At 47.3% G+C, this 20,265-nt stretch overlaps 8 protein-coding genes across 8 annotated transcripts; 4 read left to right on the forward strand and 4 right to left on the reverse strand.

Annotated features, from left to right (window-relative positions):
* Positions 1-769: 769 nt before the first annotated feature.
* On the reverse strand, positions 770-3,209 carry N7478_003438 (GTPase-activating protein GYP6; the record flags this gene model as incomplete). Its single annotated transcript, XM_056919652.1, has 6 exons — positions 770-1,941; positions 2,003-2,145; positions 2,203-2,723; positions 2,802-2,960; positions 3,015-3,132; positions 3,187-3,209. The coding sequence occupies 6 exons, from the start codon at positions 3,207-3,209 to the stop codon at positions 770-772; spliced, it is 2,136 nt and encodes a 711-aa protein (XP_056782810.1).
* Positions 3,210-3,449: 240 nt separating this feature from the next.
* Positions 3,450-4,943, forward strand: N7478_003439 (uncharacterized protein; the record flags this gene model as incomplete). Its single annotated transcript, XM_056919653.1, has 1 exon — positions 3,450-4,943. One exon carries the CDS (start codon positions 3,450-3,452, stop codon positions 4,941-4,943), a length of 1,494 nt encoding a protein of 497 aa, XP_056782811.1.
* A 933-nt stretch (positions 4,944-5,876) lies between these two features.
* phzA (putative serine/threonine protein phosphatase) lies at positions 5,877-7,547 on the reverse strand (the record flags this gene model as incomplete). The annotated part of the gene is made up of 3 exons (XM_056919654.1): positions 5,877-5,906; positions 5,972-6,124; positions 6,192-7,547. The coding sequence occupies 3 exons, from the start codon at positions 7,545-7,547 to the stop codon at positions 5,877-5,879; spliced, it is 1,539 nt and encodes a 512-aa protein (XP_056782812.1).
* Positions 7,548-9,705: 2,158 nt separating this feature from the next.
* On the reverse strand, positions 9,706-10,097 carry N7478_003441 (LSM domain-containing protein; the record flags this gene model as incomplete). Its single annotated transcript, XM_056919655.1, has 2 exons — positions 9,706-9,909; positions 9,981-10,097. 2 exons carry the CDS (start codon positions 10,095-10,097, stop codon positions 9,706-9,708), a joined length of 321 nt encoding a protein of 106 aa, XP_056782813.1.
* An 837-nt stretch (positions 10,098-10,934) lies between these two features.
* N7478_003442 (uncharacterized protein) lies at positions 10,935-11,696 on the reverse strand (the record flags this gene model as incomplete). Its single annotated transcript, XM_056919656.1, has 2 exons — positions 10,935-11,359; positions 11,444-11,696. The coding sequence occupies 2 exons, from the start codon at positions 11,694-11,696 to the stop codon at positions 10,935-10,937; spliced, it is 678 nt and encodes a 225-aa protein (XP_056782814.1).
* Positions 11,697-12,866: 1,170 nt separating this feature from the next.
* N7478_003443 (protein MEMO1) lies at positions 12,867-14,068 on the forward strand (the record flags this gene model as incomplete). Its single annotated transcript, XM_056919657.1, has 3 exons — positions 12,867-13,021; positions 13,078-13,146; positions 13,213-14,068. The coding sequence occupies 3 exons, from the start codon at positions 12,867-12,869 to the stop codon at positions 14,066-14,068; spliced, it is 1,080 nt and encodes a 359-aa protein (XP_056782815.1).
* Positions 14,069-15,472: 1,404 nt separating this feature from the next.
* On the forward strand, positions 15,473-17,103 carry N7478_003444 (glycoside hydrolase family 71 protein; the record flags this gene model as incomplete). The annotated part of the gene is made up of 3 exons (XM_056919658.1): positions 15,473-15,562; positions 15,646-16,454; positions 16,509-17,103. The coding sequence occupies 3 exons, from the start codon at positions 15,473-15,475 to the stop codon at positions 17,101-17,103; spliced, it is 1,494 nt and encodes a 497-aa protein (XP_056782816.1).
* Positions 17,104-17,801: 698 nt separating this feature from the next.
* On the forward strand, positions 17,802-19,341 carry N7478_003445 (uncharacterized protein; the record flags this gene model as incomplete). The annotated part of the gene is made up of 3 exons (XM_056919659.1): positions 17,802-17,862; positions 18,069-18,483; positions 18,582-19,341. 3 exons carry the CDS (start codon positions 17,802-17,804, stop codon positions 19,339-19,341), a joined length of 1,236 nt encoding a protein of 411 aa, XP_056782817.1.
* Between the last annotated feature and the right edge of the window lie 924 nt (positions 19,342-20,265).

Below are 20,265 nucleotides of genomic sequence, written 5' to 3' on the forward strand. Positions count from 1 at the left end.
GGGAGAAGAGCTCGGCACTTGAATGAACCTTTTAACTAAAGTTCAAGCGTGTAAAACCCAGATAAAGCATAGAGAACAAGAATAAACTCATATAAAGAACGTTTAAAGGGTTCGAAGTGAAGGGGAAAGGAATTTCAGATCGACCGATCGGCACGGGAGTTGGCCCATGTGGGAGGGGCCTTCAAACTTCTTGTTCAGAAGAAGAAGAAAAAAAACAGGCCTTTGAGGGGAGAGGGGTAGCTAAAGATGGGACTATGAAATTAAACAGAATGAAAAGAACCTAGTAAAGAGTCCGGTTGTTCAATAGAGGGTCTTGGAATGTCAATCCTATCCATCTTGAGACTATGAGAACTCGACAACCAGCTATACAGTAGCAAATCAACTACTTTACCCCCACTCAATGCACCTTGATGAGACTAAAAAAGCCGCTGATGCATTGGGCTTTCGCTAACATGACGACCAAATACATATGATGCCTCCAATATTCTGTGCGCCTCATTACACTACGAATCCAATAGTCAAGATCAGGATGCTTGGCTCAATATTAGAATTATGCAAGTTTCTGTACTTTAGATGCTTGACCGGGAGTTCCGGTGGAACAGTGGCACACATAATTTCCCCACCGCTATCGTGGCCTGAAGATGGGTCACCTCCATGTCTTCTATCTCGGCCAAATGACGAACCAAATAATATAATCCACGGGAAACGATCAGAGAGGGGGGAAGCGCCGGGCTCCTGGTCGAGTTCGGGATGAATCATTAACCACCCCTTACAGCGGACCTGGAGTGCCTTGAAGACTGTGTAGCGCTAATTCATCAGGCTCGGCGTCTGCTTGTGTTTTTTCGTCTCCATTCCCGAAGAGCGGATTGCCTTTATTCCGTGCATGGTTGTCGTGCTGCCGAGTCTCCTCTGGGGGCATCGAAATAGAACTGACAAAGCTAGAGACATTCCGGCTGCCTTCAACCATCCAGGAGAACCCTGCATCGGACAGGGATGGCCGCACAATGGACTTCTTTGCTTGCTCACCGTCGGCCTGCCCGGTGTTTGTCGTGCGAATGGTGGCAGCGCTGACAGGTTTGGAGGTTCCACTTTCGACGCTCGGCCCGCGCGCATCCGCGTTGAAAGATGTGCCCTGCTGATCTTGATCGTCCTGCGCCACTTCGACTGGGCTGGCTGCTTTCAAATCTGTCGGTGGCTCAGTCGACTCGGTATCTACGATCGCCCCAGGAGATGCGGAAACTACGGGAAGCGAGGGGTCTTCAAGGCAGCGTTGGACCGACTCAACTCGGGCCAATGCCTTCTCAATGGAGTCATCGGGTCTTGCGTCGGGATCTTTCGAAAGTTGAATTCGAAGCTCCCCTAATGCCTCGCCTAGTGCATTAGAAAGCGCCTTGTTTCTTTCTTCCAGCTGGTCGATCTTCATCTCTAGTCCAAGCTCTGTGGGTGACGGCTTGGAAGGCGCGTTTGATACACTCGCCAAGGGCCGATGTTTGTAATTTGCAGCAGTTAGCCGTGTTCCCGGCTCGTAATTCATCGTTTGCATGTTCTTCCTAGCCTCCGTGACAGCTCCCCGGACCGCTTTGGCCACGCCCCATGACTCGGTGCGGCGTTGGATTCCTTGGGAAACGTCTTGAAATAGGGATTCGAGGCTCTTGGGGCTGTTTCTAGCCGGGGAAGAGGCGGAAGAGCTGCTATCGCTGCGATTCTTGAAATCCTCCCAAAGGTAGGCTCTCCTAGGTGGTCGTAGTCCAAATTGACTGTGTCGGTTGGAGGATTCCGGGGCTTTGCCTGAGTACTTCGTAATGATAGCACTACCTCGCTCCGCTGTAGGGTTCTGTTCTAGGTAAAGGGCATCATGCACAAATTGGTGGGGCGCATGTGGCTGAGGCGAAGGGTAGCGCAGAAGCATTGATAGGGCGCCCGAGTAATCTGCCTTCAGCACTGTGGGGGGTTATATTAGCCAACCTTGCAAATAGTGAGATCTTTAATTTTGATGCCTTACATTCCCAGCGAATCCGAAGTAACATTGCGATGCATGTAAAGTCGACAAGATCAGACCGTAGCCCATGCGCAAATAGCAGATCCCACATCATTAAGACTTCGTCAAACGGAAATTCTCTTCCAAAGAGAAGTCGCATCCATCGACTTTGCTAGCGGTTAGCCCTAAACATCCACAGCGGTATTTGAATCAAAAACACTCACGTCAGAAATATCTGTGGCAGAACATCCACTGCTTGTAAGTGCTCTGCCAGTTCATGATCGATGATCATCAAAGCCTCGGTATGGAGATACTGGCACCGACTGACAATCGGGATCACGTCGACTTGGCCATCCGCAGTTTTAGTTTCACCGTGCTCGTAATATACGCGTGCCGTCTGCATAACGGAAAGAAACAATGTAAATGAATCATGCTCCACAAACTCCGGGTCGAGGATATTTAACATCAGAGTGTCGTCATTATCACCAGCTGGGGTTTTTAAGCTTTCTTCTGGCTTTGCAACTGAATCCTGATCCACCACCCAAAGCAAGGGTGCTAACAATTCGTGCATCCCCTGTCTATACCCGACATCAGGGTTAAGTTTAGAGTATACAAACAAGACGTCGGTTAATTTAGCTTTCGTCGCCGGCTCTTGGAAGAAGACGTTTTCTTGTAAGCATCGATCAACGTCCTGCGATATCTCGGCTCGTAAATTCTCGTCATTTCGCAGGGTTTGCCATGGAGACTATTCAAACAAAAGTCGGTCAGATAAAGATGTTTCGATACTCAAAATGTAGCAGGCAATGTTGTGAGGAAGATATACCTGCTCATCGTCCGCCAGCGGATCGACACTTGACTCCAAGTCATCTGGATGTTCAATATACTTCAGAAAATGATCACGGAGAGCTTTGTATGCCTCTCGAGACTCGTCGAGCTTCTGTAACCATTCCTCGCGTTCTAGACCCTCGAAGAGCAGAAATACCTGGACGCGGAATGAGTACCGTACTTCATATCAAACCGGTAAATGTCCACGGACCTTCCAGCAAATCGACCTTAGCCCGTCGTTGCACAGCTTTCCACCTTGTGCGGCCCGGAGCGCCTTTTGGAGATCGGAGGATGTATCATTGCCGAGGAAGAGGATTTCCCATCTCTTTCTATGAAGAGGTTTAGTAGTGGTTTTATTTTAAAGCAAGATTGAAAGTAAATACCTAGTTTCCTCAATGGTTCTCATTTCATGTGCGATTGTTGTTTTGGGGGTAGTGGAAGAGGTTAAGATACATGGATGAGGGGAAGCGATAATAATGTAATCCGCACCTCTTATCGCGCTCTCCCGGGAACATGACCGCATCTCCGAACTCCAACCCCGATCTACATCCACAGGACAGCAGTGCTGGGACCTTACCTGTCTTCCTACCGACTCAATTCCAGGCAATACCCTCTATGATACTCATATCTATAATACGCATATAAAATGTCTGCCGACTTGTTCGCAGCTTTCGGCCAGGACCCGGAGCCTGCGCAAAGCTCTGTAGGCAACTCCAAAGTTGGGCGATCGCAAACAAACTCCTCAATACCCAACCAAAGACAAATCGATGATGGCTTCTTTTCGTCGCTATCTGGAGATAATCAACAGACTCAATCAATCCCTGCGACTTCCGTTCCACTACCGACTTCGCGACAGCCTCCCGGCTTCGAATTCTTCAACTTACCCCGACAAGATAATAGCGATGTGCTGTTCGACGCCGAAACCGATAAACCCGCTCAGGACACAGACGATGACTGGGGTGATTTTGAAGCGCCAGAATCAGAATCGACGCCTGAAACCAATCAAAGGGAACACCCTTCTGAAACCATTCTACATAGGCCTCCTCCTCCAACGATCCAACATCATGCCGCCCAAATAGACCTATTGGACTCGCTGTCATTAGAAGACCCAGCACCAGCCACCCAAAGATCACATATTTCTCCCAACAAACCTTCAACATATAGCAAAACTCCCCAAGAGCCAACATGGGATGATGATTCTTTCGGAGACTGGGGCGAATTTACCGATGCAGCCTCCAAGCCCCCTCCAAGTCAACTTCAACATACAACAAAGCCCGCTCCAAGACCAAAGAAGCCAACACCCAGCAAGAAAATAAACCTAGCCCCCCAAGAACCAAAATGGGACGATGAATACGAAGACTGGGGCGACTTTTCCGACGGACCAGCACCAAAACCAAAACCAGTTTCGGTCTCATCCAAACAAAACACAATATCAAAACCTAAGCTATCAGCTCCATCTCCATCTCCATCTCCAGATCCCCGCAGCTTCACATCTTCAACCCCAGCATCACCACCAACAGTCCGACCAACCAATATCCCACCACCATCAGTTCTTCTTTCCCTACTAGTCGAAATCCTGGCCAATCTCCAAAAAGAAGCCCTACAAGCTCAACCTCGAACAACACCAACGACTAAAAAAGAAGAAGCCGCCTCAAAGATCACATCAACCTTAGCAACAGCAGCACGCATAATAGCAGGCCGAAGTCTACGCTGGAAACGCGACACAATCCTAAGCCAAAGTATGCGTATCGGACCAGCTGGGAAATCTGGTGGTATGAAGCTGAGCACAGTGAACAAGCATGAAGATGTGAAGGAGTCACAAGATGCAGTTGAGGTGCTTACATTGTGGCGGGAGCGCTCGGCGTTATTTAATGCTGTTGTTCAGGGTGTAGGGCAGAAGGCTGTTCCTGTTGTTGCTGATCCGGGTGCGTTGAAAGTTGTTTTGGCAAAGGGGGAGGATGGTGCAATTAGAGCGTCGCATTCTTGTGCGCTTTGTGCATTGAAAAGAGATGAGCGAGTGTTGAGGATTGATGAGGGGGGTGTGAATGATAGTTTTGGGGAGTGGTGGACGGAACATTGGGGGCATACGGATTGTAGGGTTTTCTGGGAGAGGAATAAAGAGTTGCTTTTGCAGCGTTGAGGGGATATTTACTTATCTCGTCGAGCACATATTGTTCTACTTCTCTATATGTGTTGGGTTTGGAAGAGCATTGGGCAGTGCTTCATTTCTATAACGATGGGCATTTCTATACCGTTTTATACATTTAGCCGCTTACTACTGTAGATAGCTCAGCGTAAGGGCAGCCCAGAATTCAAGTTTGTATATATCATCATGATACCAAAGCACGGCCCTGTCTATGGTTAGGTCTAGTACACTACAGCTAGATGAAAGCCTCCATGTGGAAAAGGTATCTCGGCAAGAAAGCCACTCCGGTTTGATATTACCGTAGCGACGATGATGAATTAAAGGCAAGAAGGATCACTCCAACACCGGGTTCTGTAAGTAAAAAATAGAATAAAAAAGTAGATACACAGAGGAGAAAGACAATCGAGAGAGGAGAAAGGTACTGCCAGCAGCAAGCGAGCCCAGGCATGGATCAGACCAGCTGAGCTGGAAGGGCTTTTCCTGACATAGTCCGAGCGGGCCTCAAAAGGATACAGAGCACTTTGATACATAAATATACCAGGGTATACGTGCTCGGTGCCTCGGCCGCCCTGAGTATAATCCAGAATAAAACCGGATCGAATTATTTATGCTCTAGAGACATTTCTGTTTTCATAGAGTATGCTTGCTTGCTTGAGCATATACTAGAGTGGCTTCCAGCGTGAGTAGAATCAAGTGGATGATTTTCCAAGGTACCAGAAATAGCGTTCGCTTTAATGTCTGGAACAGAAACACCCGCTTGAGATTCAGTCCGTGACCCCATAGTCCAAAAACTAGGTGAGGCGACCAGGCAGGCTGGAGGATGAGAATCAAGGTCAATTTCTGTTGATAGCTGCTGATGCGACTTGAAATGGCGATTGACTGCAGATTTTCTGGCCAGGACCAGTGAATGATGAAGTCAAAAACAACCTAGTAACTCTGGGCGGAAGTCATGGCAGGCTATAATAAATTCATTAGAAAGCTGAGGCGACAATCAAAAAACACGGGGAAAATTTGGTACTTACCGGACTACTCATAATGCTGTTCCTCTTGTTACGGCCTTTCTTGATGTGATTCTTTAATGCGGTTGAATCCAGGGGCTTCAATAGCTCGAAACTACAGAGAAGCTCTCCAGATACAGACATGATAGCTCCCCAGTTATCGAACTCGCCACAGTACTGTTGTATGCAAATTAGCAAAGAACGAAGATAAGAGTAAGGAGATTATCCCGGAAATAAAACTTACATTCGGAGCCGAGAACACGGTTACCAAGATCCGGTCATTGTAAAATTCATATCCATCTTCGACAACCATGTGAGCACGGCAAACTAGATCAAAGTCATGTCGTTGCAAAAAGTTCATAATGACTTTCTTGCCAAAGCAATAGCTAACACCGCGTTCATTAGGCTCCCAGTCTTCCTCCATGTCTGCTGGATCACTCCACAGGAGATCATTCAACAGTCCATAGTCTGGAACATCGGTGGGCCGGGCAATGCCCCGAATGTCATCCATATGTGACAAGCTCGGAGACAGTCCGCCATGGACGCAGAAGATCTTGCCTGCAACAGTTGCAGCAATCGGAAGACAGTTGAAAGTATCGATGAATGTCTTCCATACTTTGATATTGCATCGTCGTTTACATTCGTCATAAAATCCATAAACACGAGTGACATTAGCACATTCGTGATTGCCGCGAAGCAAGAAGAAATTTTCTGGGTATTTGAGCTTATAGCACAAGAGCAGTAAAATGGTTTCCAAACTCTGTTTTCCTCGGTCGACATAGTCACCCAAGAAGAGATAGTTTGATGCAGGTGGAAAACCACACATCTCGAAGAGGCGAATTAAATCAGTATATTGACCATGGACATCGCCAACAATCTTGACAGGTGCAGACAGCTCCAAAAGAGCAGGTTGCGAAAGGAAGAGCTCTCGAGCTGCTGAACAAATAGCAGTGATCTCGGCATTCTTCAGGCAAACAGTCTTGGTGACTTTAGCAGAATAACCGGCGTCCAGGAGCCGTGAGATCATGTCGTCCAAGTCAATGGACTTCAGAGCGCCCATACCCATCCCTGGGGAGCCAGAAGTCTCAAGAGGAGCATTCAATATAAAATCCAAGATTGGATTTAGCTGGTTTTCACGCTTGATCAAGATGGATTCACCCACAACAGGAGTGGTTGATGGTGCACCTGTTAGCGGGCCCTCTGAGACAGTATCCACCTCGCCGCTTTGCTTCATCGCGCTCACATCTTTATGGCCTCGCTGCAAGCTCGCCGACAGCGAAGGTGACGGTGGGGGCTCGGGAGAACCCGAGCGAGAGGGACCCTCTGAACCGGGAGACTGGGGAAGGCCGGCGTTGGAGCCGGGTCGGCTTCCAACCGACTTTGTCGAAGCCGCATCGGACTTATCATTTAGGCTGTCTGTATGTGAAAGGGCAGTTGTAGAACCCCGGGGGCTGTCGGAGCCACGGGCACCAGGGATCTTCGAGCGGATCGAACCTCGGAAGGAGCGAATAGATTCCTTGGTATCGGATTTCGAAAAGGACGGGTATGATTGCAACGAGTCGCCCGACCCGGCGTTGCTCTTGGAATGCGACTGACCCATCGCTGCAAGGCTGGGATGCTTGCCAAGCTTAGAGGGGATCGCACGAACAGCGGACGTTCAAGCCGCTATGCCGAGAAAAAAAAAACTCCCTAGGTATTGGAATGTCTTGGCTTCCGATTCCAGCTGAGTCGGTCTCAAAGACAGCCTTTATTTATTCTCAAATGCCCTCCTGGATATCTGTGGTGAAGTTTTTCTCTTTCTTTACCAGCAGTACCACCAAGAAGTTTTTCTGCAGTCTAGGGCTTGGCACAAGCTGGGAATTTGCGGCTCGGTCACAAAGGTGGGCAAGAGTTGAATGAACAATAACGATCGGGAGGGTAATATAAAATAGTAGCCGACGGGGCTAGTGATGGTGCCTACGTCTGATAGGGGTTGACGGAAGGAGCTTTTGCAGGTGAGCTGGGCGGAAGGAGTGGGTGGAAGGAGAAGCTCCGAGGCTTGGGTGGAACTGAGGGAAGCTTCCAGCTGCGGCAGGATTAGTTTCTGGATGGGCTCTGAGGTATGTGATCGTTGATGAGAGTATTTGGGCTAAACTCCACAGAATCCTGGGCAGTATGTGGAGGCTGGTTGGAATGAAAGCAAAGGTGAGAGGGATTGCTGGGGAACTCGTGTGGATTTGGGGTGTGGACGGGGCGGGTGGAGGAATGCGTCATTATGTATGGGGATTTTGGTGCGAGGTATTTATCCCACATATTGATTGGAAACAGATCAACAAGCATAAAACACAACTTACAATAGATAATCCTGAAAGTTCACTGAATATGATGAGAAAAGGAAGAGAGAAAAACAAGAGAGGAGGTATGAATAGAGCGAAGAGGGGGAGGACAGCAAAAAGTAGGGTGAAAGTACTCCGCCACCGCTAAATGGGTGAAAAGGTACTTGCGTGGTACACACCTGTCGCCCAGTTCTGGCCACAGCTGGATCTCGGTTAGCTAAGCACGGACTATCAACGGGCCGATTGTTGCCTGGACTCTTGTTTCTGTGTATTTATAGCGATGCGTTCATGACTTGGTGTTTAGACTTTCAGCTGAGAGAGAGAGAAAATAAAATAAAATAAAGTAGGAGACTAGACTAGTAGACTTTGTTTAGTTGTCTTTTCTTTTTTTTAAAAAAACCACAGATTCCCCAGCTTATCGTAACAATATCTGTGCTTTATTGTGCTAAAAAGAGGATCTTAAGGATCATTCCATGGGCCCCTCATCCTTCCTCCGATAAGCGACCACGTCTTACATAGGTTCCCCCATGTTACCACACCTCCAGATTACGATTTGGTCCAGCTCACTGGGACTGTGCGAAGAAAGCTGCAGCCCTGGAGGGCTAGATGGAATCTTGGTGGCTTTCCCGAACCACCCCGGGGGCAAAGAGGAGCAAGACCTTAGACCCCACTAGGGCTCCTATCAGGAACGAGGTGGCGGGGAAAGACAAGGCTAGCAACATCTGATCCAATCCCGCCGCCACCATCTCAAATACAGGGGGAAACCTATAAAGAAAAAGAGAGAGGAGAAATGAAAATAAAGATGTAAAACATGTTACAGGAGCTCTTTCACTTTCAAGCATAGACCGCTATCTTAAATAGGCTCGGACACCCGCAGTAAATGGAGAAGCCATTCCCCATCCAGTTCCACGCACATGTCCATCATCTGGCTCGGACGTTATGTAGATTAGGCAGGAGCCGCAGACAATCTTCGTTCTGCATATGTAGAAGATAATAGTCACTGCATGTACGCCAAGATAATCTTTCGTTTAAGAAGACACCGCCTTTTTGTCTTCCAACCATATCGCCGAGCTGTAGACTACCAAGGAATTCCCCCAGTGGTCGGGATTTGATAGTAGGCCCAATGAACAAGCGCAGAGTCACTGCCATGCAGATATCGTGGTCCATCCATACCACGTTGATAGAGAACCAGCAAGCATAGACCCAGTAAACAAGTTCCAAGGCCCCTTGGCAGCCCCACGTTCAACCTCGTGCTATCAGCAAAGCAGGAACCAGTGTGATACATCAGATGTATATTAGAAACCAGACATTACTGGCAGGGGTGTTTGACTAATAGTTCCCATTGGACTAGATTCCGATGTCGTGATTTGCCCGCCGTTCTGATTGGAGACGTGGTGAATACCAGACGTCTCGTGAACATGACTGAAGAGTATGAAAGAAGCTCTATTCCAGCTCGATTTTCGTAATATGACGCCCTGGTACCACGATGAGCCCAATGAGTCGATGTGTCATGTTGACTTTGACGGTGGCGCTTTTAGCTTCGGCGTTACGCTCCCATGACTCGGCTTCTTTTGCGGCGGCGGCTTGGACAGCGGAGGGTGTGGGGAAACGATATTCGTATGAGTTGGCAAGGATTATATTCCGCTCCTGTACCACGATTCCCTGTCAGCTTAATCTTGACATAATGGTATTTCCAGCTTTGATGACGAGAGCCTTACTGCATCGGTACATTTGAATAGACCAACGAACATCCGACTGTCAGTCGTGTATACCCTGAGCTGACGCCCAATCAATCCCTCCAGGTATTGAACAGCCCGTTCAGTATCCATAGTCATGATTGGACTCGATGGCAGTTGCGTTTGATGTGTAGCCGATACAGATGGAGCCGAAAGTTGAGCACTTGCAGTCTTAAAACGATGAAGTTGGGAAAAGCTCAAGAATCAGGATATAATGACAGCATATCCCGGTGATTTTGTCTTTGATCGAGTCTGCAATTGAGAAAATGAGGGGAGTTGTTGAAATAGCCAGGTTGAGTAACCGCGGTGGAGGACCGGGGGCCCCGCACCCTAATTGGCTAGCTTCGAAATGCCAACAAACACATCAAACAGGTCAATGGGTCAATGTTACTATACTGCACTCATTACAGCCTCCTGGGCTTAAATATATCAATTAATACCCAATAAATACATTATATCAAGGGCTTTCCGACCGGAAAGTGATGCAGTGAGCTTTGCGATCAAATTCGCCGAAATTGGAAATGTTCACCCGTCTAATCCGGATTGCGAAGCAATAACGAAATTCAAGGTGGAAGCTATTACAAGCCGTTAATAACGAAGCGTGCGATGTGTGGTCAAAAGGGAGATGAAATTTACAGGGAAAGAGCTTTCATAATTGCCAAAAGAATAAAAGAGAGAAAACCTGCTTAAATATTAACTATAACTATGTTCAAATGTAATATTGCGCCTAATTTCGGCTTCCCAGTCCCTAGACCTTCCGAAACACCAAGCTCATAAGCTCCCAAGCTCCCAGAGAGAGCAAGAAATAACAGCAAGATAATGATGTGACTTGACTTAAGTACAAGTCAAGCTCCATCTGGTGAAAACTGTAACAGCTGTGCAGCATAGCGACCTGCGCATAGGCACGGCAAAATGGAAACGGCCATGTCATGGAAATTACATCCACGCCCTTACGCCCATGTTCACGTTCGAGTTGGAGCCTTCACTGCTTTCATCGGTATCCATGTCCATATCCATATCCATATCCATATCCATTTCCACCCGGTTGGGCCCAGCATTCATCGTCTCGATTGCGCTAGAATTAGGACCGGCAGTCGGTTGTTGAAATGCCGCACGCCGTACAGCTTCCTCATGGTCCATAGCAATCTCATTCGCACGGGGTACCAGTGCCTCGCGGGATGGTTTAAAACGAGGAGCTTGCTGACCTCGAGGCTGGAAGAAGCGCAGCAGACTCTGTTGACGTGGGTCGACGGTTTCGGGGTTCTCGAGGGATGTTGTTTCTTCCATTGTTTCTTCGGTAGTGCCCATTGAAACTTCATTTTGTTGTTGCTGGGCCGAGAAAATCCACCGGAGGGTTTTCTCTGATGAATGGTTAGCTTATACTTGGTTTGACGGATGAATAGTAGATTTGGCCTGTCTACCTCGGCAATGGGCAAATCACTCACCATATACCACTTCATCATTTGGACGGCCATCTCGGAATCGCTTTCGTGTTCGGCTGTGGAGGTGTTTTGAGTTGTCGATCATGTCTATGTCGCAAGACGCGGATGCGAATGGGCTGGATGGAGCTCGCGAGAATGAGGCCTTGCGTTTGAGTGACATTGTCAAAAGGAGATTATGTATTTGAATTATAAAGTCCTCGAGAAGGTGTTTGCGTGTTTGAGTCTCAGAACCAGAGTGAAAGAGGTAGAGTTGCATTTGAAGGTCAGAAAGGCTGGGAAGAGGGTACGGGAATGCGATTGGCTGGTCGCGTGGATACGAGAGTCGCGTCGTGGTTCTGGTTCACGCTAATCCGTAAGCAGTAATATTGCACTTGAATACTTCATTGGACACCTCAGCTGCGTTTGCTTCTCACGATCACAATTAATATTTCGTATTGAAAAAATGCTATACCATTTTAGAGCGATGCTAAGAGATTCAGTGCATATCCCCGGTCGGATCCTGATATGCCCCCTTGCAGGTCTCCAATAATCCACAATCCAGAAGTCATCCGCCCTAACAACAAACAAAAATGCTCAAGTCAGAGCCCTTGAATGGCCGTGAGCTTTAGTGTATGACAAAGTCTGTGTAAACAAGCTGCATGTCTATCTATTACAGTCAACCCGATAATTAATCCCGCTCTTGTAAAATAACAGCAGAATCAATTGTATTCAAGTTCAAGTTGCTCTTGTAAAACTACAAACCTTGGAAAGAGCCATACATAGCATATAAAGTATATCATTTAAATCCCGCCACATTGAATCTTACACACTTTACCATCTCCCTATGGAATCATACCCCTATTGTCTTTAGTCAAAGTCTTATAATATACAGTAATATTAAGTGTACGCATTACGCATTAAGAGCTTAGGTATAATATCATCTAAGCCTCTAGAATTACATTAGTAAAGGTGTTACAAGAGACGATTTGACTAATGTTTGAAAAGACCATTGGAAAGACGTGTAGGGTAATATGATGTATAACATGTATTCAAGACCTGCTACTTCTAGTAAGGAGGGGCATTGTTTATCGGGGTGACTGTAGTATGCTCCAATTTCCGTCTTAAAACTTCTCTAAGAGCTTGTATGGTTTCGTGTTCATCAATTGGTTGAAGTCCTAAGCTTCAACCATGTTCAAATACTATCCCAGTTACGGACATCTCAAGCTTTTGGATGATCCGATCATATTTTTGCAGTCTACTCTTACTCGACGAGCATTAGACTCATCCCAACGAACCTGACTTAATCGGCATGCCGTGGGACAGATCATCGGTATCTCGCACCCTTACTCCACCATGACGATAGTCTTCCCCGCTTCTCCTCACTCAGCTCATAGCTAACTCCGCTCTCAAACACCGTCCATACCAACTACTCTTTATCATTACGGCCATGTCTGCTCGACGTGCTTTTCATGCTGGGTCGTGGTACTCAGATAACGGTCGTATCCTGTCAACCCAACTGGATGGTTTGCTAGCAAATGTACCGGATACTCTGGAGCATGTGGGCTCACTCCCCATCTCGGGGGCTCGAGTCGTGATCGCACCGTATGTGGTCTATTTTCTATGATTTCCAGAGCTACATATCTGATGATTTTCATAAGACACGCAGGTTATGCTTACTCGGGTCCCTGTGCAGCCTACGCATACAAGGCGCTTGATCTGACCAAGGCGTAAGCAAAATCACTTCGAGAGACCTCCGCTCACTTTGACCTATCTAATCTCCATTCCACTTCTAGTAAACGTATCTTCATTTTGGGTCCATCCCATCATCATTATCTTACCACGCTGGCCGTCCCACAGGTCAAATACTACTATACCCCGCTCTCGGACGATCCCCTCCCACTAGATCTAGACGTAATTGCGCAACTTCAACAGACCAAGTCCAACTTTGCAACCATGTCACGATCTGTCGATGAGGAGGAGCACAGTATCGAGATGCATCTTCCCTACATCCATCGCCTCCTCCAATTACAATACCCGGACACCCCGACAGCCGAATACCCACCGCTGGTCCCAATAATGGTCGGCAACACCTCAGCCTCAACGGAAAAGGCTGCCGGTGCCATCTTAGCCCCGTATCTCGCTGATCCCGAGAATGTTTTTGTGGTTAGTTCCGACTTCTGTCACTGGGGCCTGCGATTCCGTTACACATACTACGTCCCCCAAGCCCCGACTCCTGGGCCTGAACTGCCGTTATCCAGCGATGGGCTTCCCCAGCCAGGACAAGCGGAAGATCAAATTACGGAGACCATTTCTTCTGTCTGCGCAGGTCATGAGTTGCGGCGTGGGGAACGTACCTCGAGAAATGAGCCTGCTATCCACGAGAGTATCTCGGCTTTTGACCTCGCGACCATGTCAGCTATTACGACCGGATCGGCCAAGACCTTCTTGGATACTATTGAGCGCACTGGAAATACCGTTTGTGGTCGTCACCCCATATGTGTTATTATGGCTGCTCTAGAGGTTATCAACGCCACCCGGTCGGAAGAGGCGCAAAGCCTCTTCCATTTCCTGAGGTATGAGCGTAGCACTGATGCAGTAGATGTCAGCGATAGCTCTGTGAGTTATGTGTCTGCCGTTGCAGCCCTTTAGTCAACCCAGCGGTTATTGAGGCGCCTTTTGCTCTTGATTCTTCGCATTACTACCTCAAACAAGAGGCGATATTTGGCGATAGTAAATCTTCTCAATGGAATATGATATTGAAATGAAATAAAGCAAAGCTTCTTCAAGTTGTCTTTGTCAGCTAACTATCAGACGACTTATATCTACTCATTTTATTTTTTTAAATGGAGGATAGACTTAAAACATTTCCTGTGATAGCCCGGTCCTGTCAATTGAGATTCTCGAGCCAATAATGATATCTTGCAAGTTGACTAGTCGGCACGATATTTATGGCCCATAGACTCGGATCACTTGGTCTGGCAGCTTTTGTCCTGCATAGCCTCGTGGTATGCCGATGTTACACCAGAAGGGAAGGGTTCTATCGATGTTGTCAATAGGCTAGTATGCGCCTTTGTGGCATTGCATGGTAGTTTCGGGAGAGGCGTTAATTATTCAAGCTATAGAAGGGAAGAATAACAAGTTCATGGAGGATGCAAAATATCCTCAAGATCTCAGATCAATGATTAAATCAACTCTATATGACAGGAAACTAGTGGTACAAACATCATGCATCTTCAGCGACACGGTCGCTGCAGGACCAAGCCCTACCATCTCATCTTTTAATATCCATCACGCTTTGTGCTGGGTTCTAGATCTGGGCGAGATACATGGCGTTAATCTTGCGGGCGCCGTCTCGTAAATCCGGATTTTGCATTTCGGACTATCTTCTCAAGTGAAATAATTATGTATCATTATTGAAGCATTAAGTAGACACATTTTAGGGGTTACAGTATCCGATTCTCGAAGGATGCAGCAACCCCATCTAATAAAACTCGATCCTTCTGATCCTGTGGGGTCACTCAAGCCACCAGTGTTGGGTCAAAGAGCGGAGCAAGCATGAAACGTCCCGATGGCGCTAGTGTTGTGGGTTAATGAAGGCGCATCCTGTAAAGACCTCAGCGCGTAAGGTGTGCGCTGCAGGGTCATCTTTGTCTATCTGGGTGATACTGTAGCAATCGCTTTATTCACCTTTGACCTGTTTAATTGATCCTTTGTTTCATTCATCTCCTCGCAAGGTGCAAGTCACAATGTTGGCCCCGGGGGCTTAAATCTCCTCGAACTTAATATTCCAAGGGCATAGATATATCCATTCGACTTTCTCCTTCACTGTTATTTATTTGTTAAGCATTTACCTATCTCTCGTTCATTCCAAAGTGATTCTCTCTTTCAAGGCTGGCCTTGCATTCGATCTTTTTTTCTAGAAGAAATTTCTAGACACTTTATTCGCTCCTTATACATTCTTTGAAACTATTTACATTCCTTTGCGGCAAACTTCATTTAAATATGCTACCAAAGGCCCTACTTGGCCTGGCCGGGCTGTTCACATCATTATCCATGGCTAGCCCAGTAGCCCAGGTCTCAGAGACCACATCCTCTGCTGCAGCTACTTCATCTAGTTCCAGTTTAGTATTTTGTCACTTCATGGTAAGCATGATCGCCCTTCCGGTGCTCGGAATCTAATATACAGAAATAATAAAGAAAGAGCTAAATTTTTCTTAAAATCACAGGTCGGAATTGTCAGCAACCGTGTCAGTTCTAGCGATTACGACGATGATATGAAGCGCGCCAAAGACCTTGGCATAGATGCCTTCGCTCTCAACATCGGCACGGATGACTTCACCGATACCCAACTCGGATACGCCTACGCATCTGCTGCTGAGAATGACATGAAGCTGTTCCTATCCTTCGACTTCAGCGCATGGAGCACAAGTGACGGCGCATCTGTCGGCGCCAAAGTTAAGCAGTACGCTAACCAAACTGCTCAGCTGTTAGTAGACGGTGATGTTTTTGTCTCTTCGTTCATTGGAGACGGTGTCGATGTGGATTCCATCGTCTCTGCTGCAGGACAGGACCTTTTCTTTGCGCCGAATTTCGCGCCTGGTGATGGAGATTTTGGTAACATCCAGGGTGCACTTAATTGGATGGCTTGGCCTAACAATGGGGACAATAAGGCCCCAACGGCTGAAGCTAATCTTACTGTTTCGGATGGAGACACCACTTACATTGATGCTTTGGATGGGAAGGCTTATATTGCGCGTGAGTTTTTTGAAAGTGAATATTTGGCTGGATTTTATTGCTTACTAGTGATAGCTGCGTCTCCGTGGTTCTTTACCCATTACGGAACAGAGGTTTCCTACAGTAAGAACTGGGTTTTCCCGTCTGATTTACTCTGGCAGCAACGATGGGAAGAGATTCTGGCTTTGAAGCCTCGTTTTGTGGAAATTATTACCTGGAACGACTATGGAGAGTCCCATTATATTGGACCATTGAGCTCCCCTCATACAGATGATGGAGCGTCCAAGTGGGCAATGGACATGTAAGTGATTGAATGAATCTACTTAAGCCCGATCGAGAACTAAAAGAAATATAGGCCCCATGACGGATGGGCAGAAATGGCCAAGCCCTACATCGCCGCCTACAAGGCCGGCAGCACTGATGTGCTCCCCTACATCACCGATGAACAGCTAGTATACTGGTATCGGCCTACACCCCGGGACGTCGACTGCGACTCAACCGACACCACAATGACCGGATCCGCCAACAACGCCAGTGGCAACTTTTTCCGCGGCAAGCCTAATGGGTGGGAGTCGATGCAAGATGAGGTCTTTGTCGTTTCGTTGCTTAAGACTGCTGCGGAGGTCCAAGTGCAGTCTGGTGATCAGTCGCAGACTTTCCAAGCGCCGGCAGGAGTTAGTGCATTTTCAGTGCCTATGGGGGTGGGTCAGCAGAAGTTCACCGCAACACGGAGTGGCACTACTGTGTTTTCGGCGACTAGTTTGAAGGATATTGTGGATGAGTGTATTTGTGGGATCTACAACTTTAACGCCTATGTAGGCACAGTCCCGGCGCCAACCACGATTAGCCAGCTGCAGCCGGATGGGTTGTCTATGTTGACGTTGGGACTGCAGGTTGCGTGTCCGACCAATACTCTGAGTGCTGGAGCAGCGAGCGCTACTAGTGCTTAGAAGTAACACTATTACTTGTTTCAAAGCTGTGGAAATGAAAGTGAATGAGTGCGCCAGTGTTGAGGTACTTTGAATTTTGGGTATCTACGGGTGTGCTCGGACAATCAGCGATAGGGTTTAGGGGGAACTCGGTGCCTTACACTCCTAGGCTCCACGGGTCGTTTAACTAGTTAACTACCTTGTACATCAGAGCAGTAATTATTGTCTCAATATTATCATCGTATATACCCTTTCTCAAACAATAACAACTTGAATATGAGATAATCTAAATCCTTCTCAATTCCATTAACCAATATTACGCGTCTTCTTATCTTCTCCAACTCCGCACTTATCTAGAACCTTGTATTCTTGCACACCGACTCTCTGTACCCGAGGGTATGACAAGTGCGTGCTTGGACTTCCTCCTTAGCCATATGCGCCTTTTTTCCTGATTGATCTTCTTATGCGTTGTTTTTCTTCTTTTTGGCCCTTTCCCGCTGAAACTACTATATTATGTCCCGATTGCTGCCCTCGGATCGAATGGAACTCTTTTCAGGCTCCGGCCAAGTCCATGGCTTGATCAGCAGGACGACAATACATCTTCAAAAACAGAACTATTAATGCATTGTAAATTCCGCTTCTTATTAACCTTATTGCATTGAACTCACCTCATCTTCAATTCTTCATAATATCTCCGGTCAAAAAGGAATTCTTCAGCAATGGCCCGCACCAAACAAGGTGTATTTTCCTGGGAGGACGTGCTCGCCCAACGATACCAGAGTAAGTAATTCTCACCCTATACTTCCGAGGTTCTGCATATGTATTCAGTGGAGGGGCTGGAATTGGATTGGATTGGAGAAATGCAAAGCTCGAGAGGGGCACTGAGAGGCGGGGGTATAATGGCATCATTATAACTCCCCTGCATCCATTGTTCGCGACAAAAGAGGGAAATAGGCTAATATGGTACTTCTTCGGGCACACGACAGGCAATAAGCCCCCACCTCTCCAAGAACCTCGCCACCAAATCCTCACAGCCACCCAACCCCAGCTCCAATCCGGCTTGTTATCGCGTTTATTCCCGGAACTCCGCCTGATAATCTGGGAATACGTCCTGGGTGGACGACGACTCCACATAATCCAGCGCGCTCAGCAACGACTTGGACACATTGTATGTCCGCACAGCGCGTCCTCATTACCCTCACAAGATAAAAACTTGTTATATCGGGCAAGCAATTCGTCATGCGAGATATGTCTTGGGACCGGAATACCCCAGCCCATAAAAGATGCCGATCTCCACGGCAGTGGAGAGAAGCTTCTAAGTCTTGCGCTGACAAGTCGGCAAATGTATAAATCCTACCTTCACTTTCGCCTCTACATCCACGTCCATTTCCCCTTTCATCTGTGTTTTGATTTTGCGAATTGGGTTAATCCCAAGCAGCAATTTACCTGTTCACATATTCTCGGTTGATTACGGGATAGCTAACTTGATTCCTGTACAGATACCAGGAGTCTATCCACCTCCTCTATACCCTCAATACCTTCGAGTTCAGTAATCCCTGGACCTTACCATATCTGCATCCTACGATCCCTGAAGAAAATTGGGACTGCATACATAACATCGAATTGCGCTGGTCATTCCCCGGTCACTGGCTACCATGCAAAGACCCCGTGCGAACGGTATACGTCGCTGCAGGCCGGGCTGAATGGCTCGAGACTTGTAATGCACTGAAAACTCTTCCGAAGCTGCGATCTTTTGTGCTCATACTGAGTAATCAATGGTACAGCGAGCCAAAGGAAAAACTTCATCTATTCCTTGCACCTTTGCGTGGTCTACTTGTCCAGCGGTCGCGAAGGCTACCACTTCGAAGTGTGAATAAATTCAGCGAAGACAAGCGAGGTTCTCCGGGTTCTGGTTTCCGATCTGCATCTACATCTACAGCTTCATCGCCATCCATGTTTCCATCTGCTGGGTCTGTATCTGGATCTGGAACAAGTTCAGATGAAGAGTCAGGCTCTCTGAGTTCAAGCCCTGCGTCTGGCTCCAGGTTTCCTTTACGGGGAGATACAGACATGCGCTCATATTTCTACTCTTGTTCTGCGAGGGATGCATCATCGTCACGAGCTTCAGTGCCCGTGGATATCGAGTCGGCAGGTTGGGAATTGCACTTGCAGGCCCTGCCGTACTATACGCATGAGCTGGGTTGGGTGGGTGATGATCTTCGGCGGAGAGGGATCGACTGTTACATCTCGATGATGTGAGGAGGGGTCGGGATGCAGTTATGTAGTATGTCGTGATTTACATACTCCTCAGCTGGCTGGATTTGTATGTATGTATCTATGTATGTAATAGTGCATACACGTTGATATGAATGCCCCTAATGTGGATACTTTATGACGGCTGGCAAATGCACGAGTCAGTGAAGAGAAGAAGCCATGGATGGATGATCTGCCATCCGGTTTTTGGGATGTCTCAGCTTATCTGATCTTGGCATCTCCTAGATACCGCGGGTGCAGCGATGTGCATACAAATGACTGATCGGAGTATGTCAGTATCTCCGCTACAATGCATTCTACTATAGTCTCCAGTACAGCCATGGATGATTGTAGAAGCAATGCAATGCCATGGCATATGTACGTCAGTTATCTACATGCAGTATATGTATGGGTCCAGGTAAAAATGAAAGACAGAGATATGTAGATCACCCCTATCTTTAAGACCATCAATCATTGATAAAGAAAAGAACTCCGGAATATTGTACAGATACACGTGCACACAAGAATGAAAACATTCAAATGGATCCCATTGTGTTTACATCATAACATTCTCCCTCGCATAAAGACAGGGTTATGCTTACTTATGCTTAATCCAACCCAGAGCCCCTTTATCGCCCACTACATAGATAAGTCAAGACATGTAATAAACATCATACTACAAAAACTCAATTCTCACGAATACTACCTCAGCGCGTGCACACGCGTCCAATACCCCTATTCCTCTCGGGAGCCCTAGACCCGTTGTCCGAGACCCTGGACCCACACTCTCTCACCCGGGATCCATGGAACAAGTCTAAAAATAATCGACTCCAGAATAGGCCCGTGCTTCGCCTTACAAGGTCTAGTCCAGGGCTGAAGATGAAACAAAGCGACAAGGAGATATTAAAAAGACTGATGATGTATTTTTGA

Source organism: Penicillium angulare, assembly GCF_028827245.1.
Source record: "Penicillium angulare strain IBT 27051 chromosome Unknown utg000003l_segment0_segment0, whole genome shotgun sequence".
Taxonomy (NCBI): Eukaryota; Fungi; Ascomycota; class Eurotiomycetes; order Eurotiales; family Aspergillaceae; genus Penicillium; species Penicillium angulare.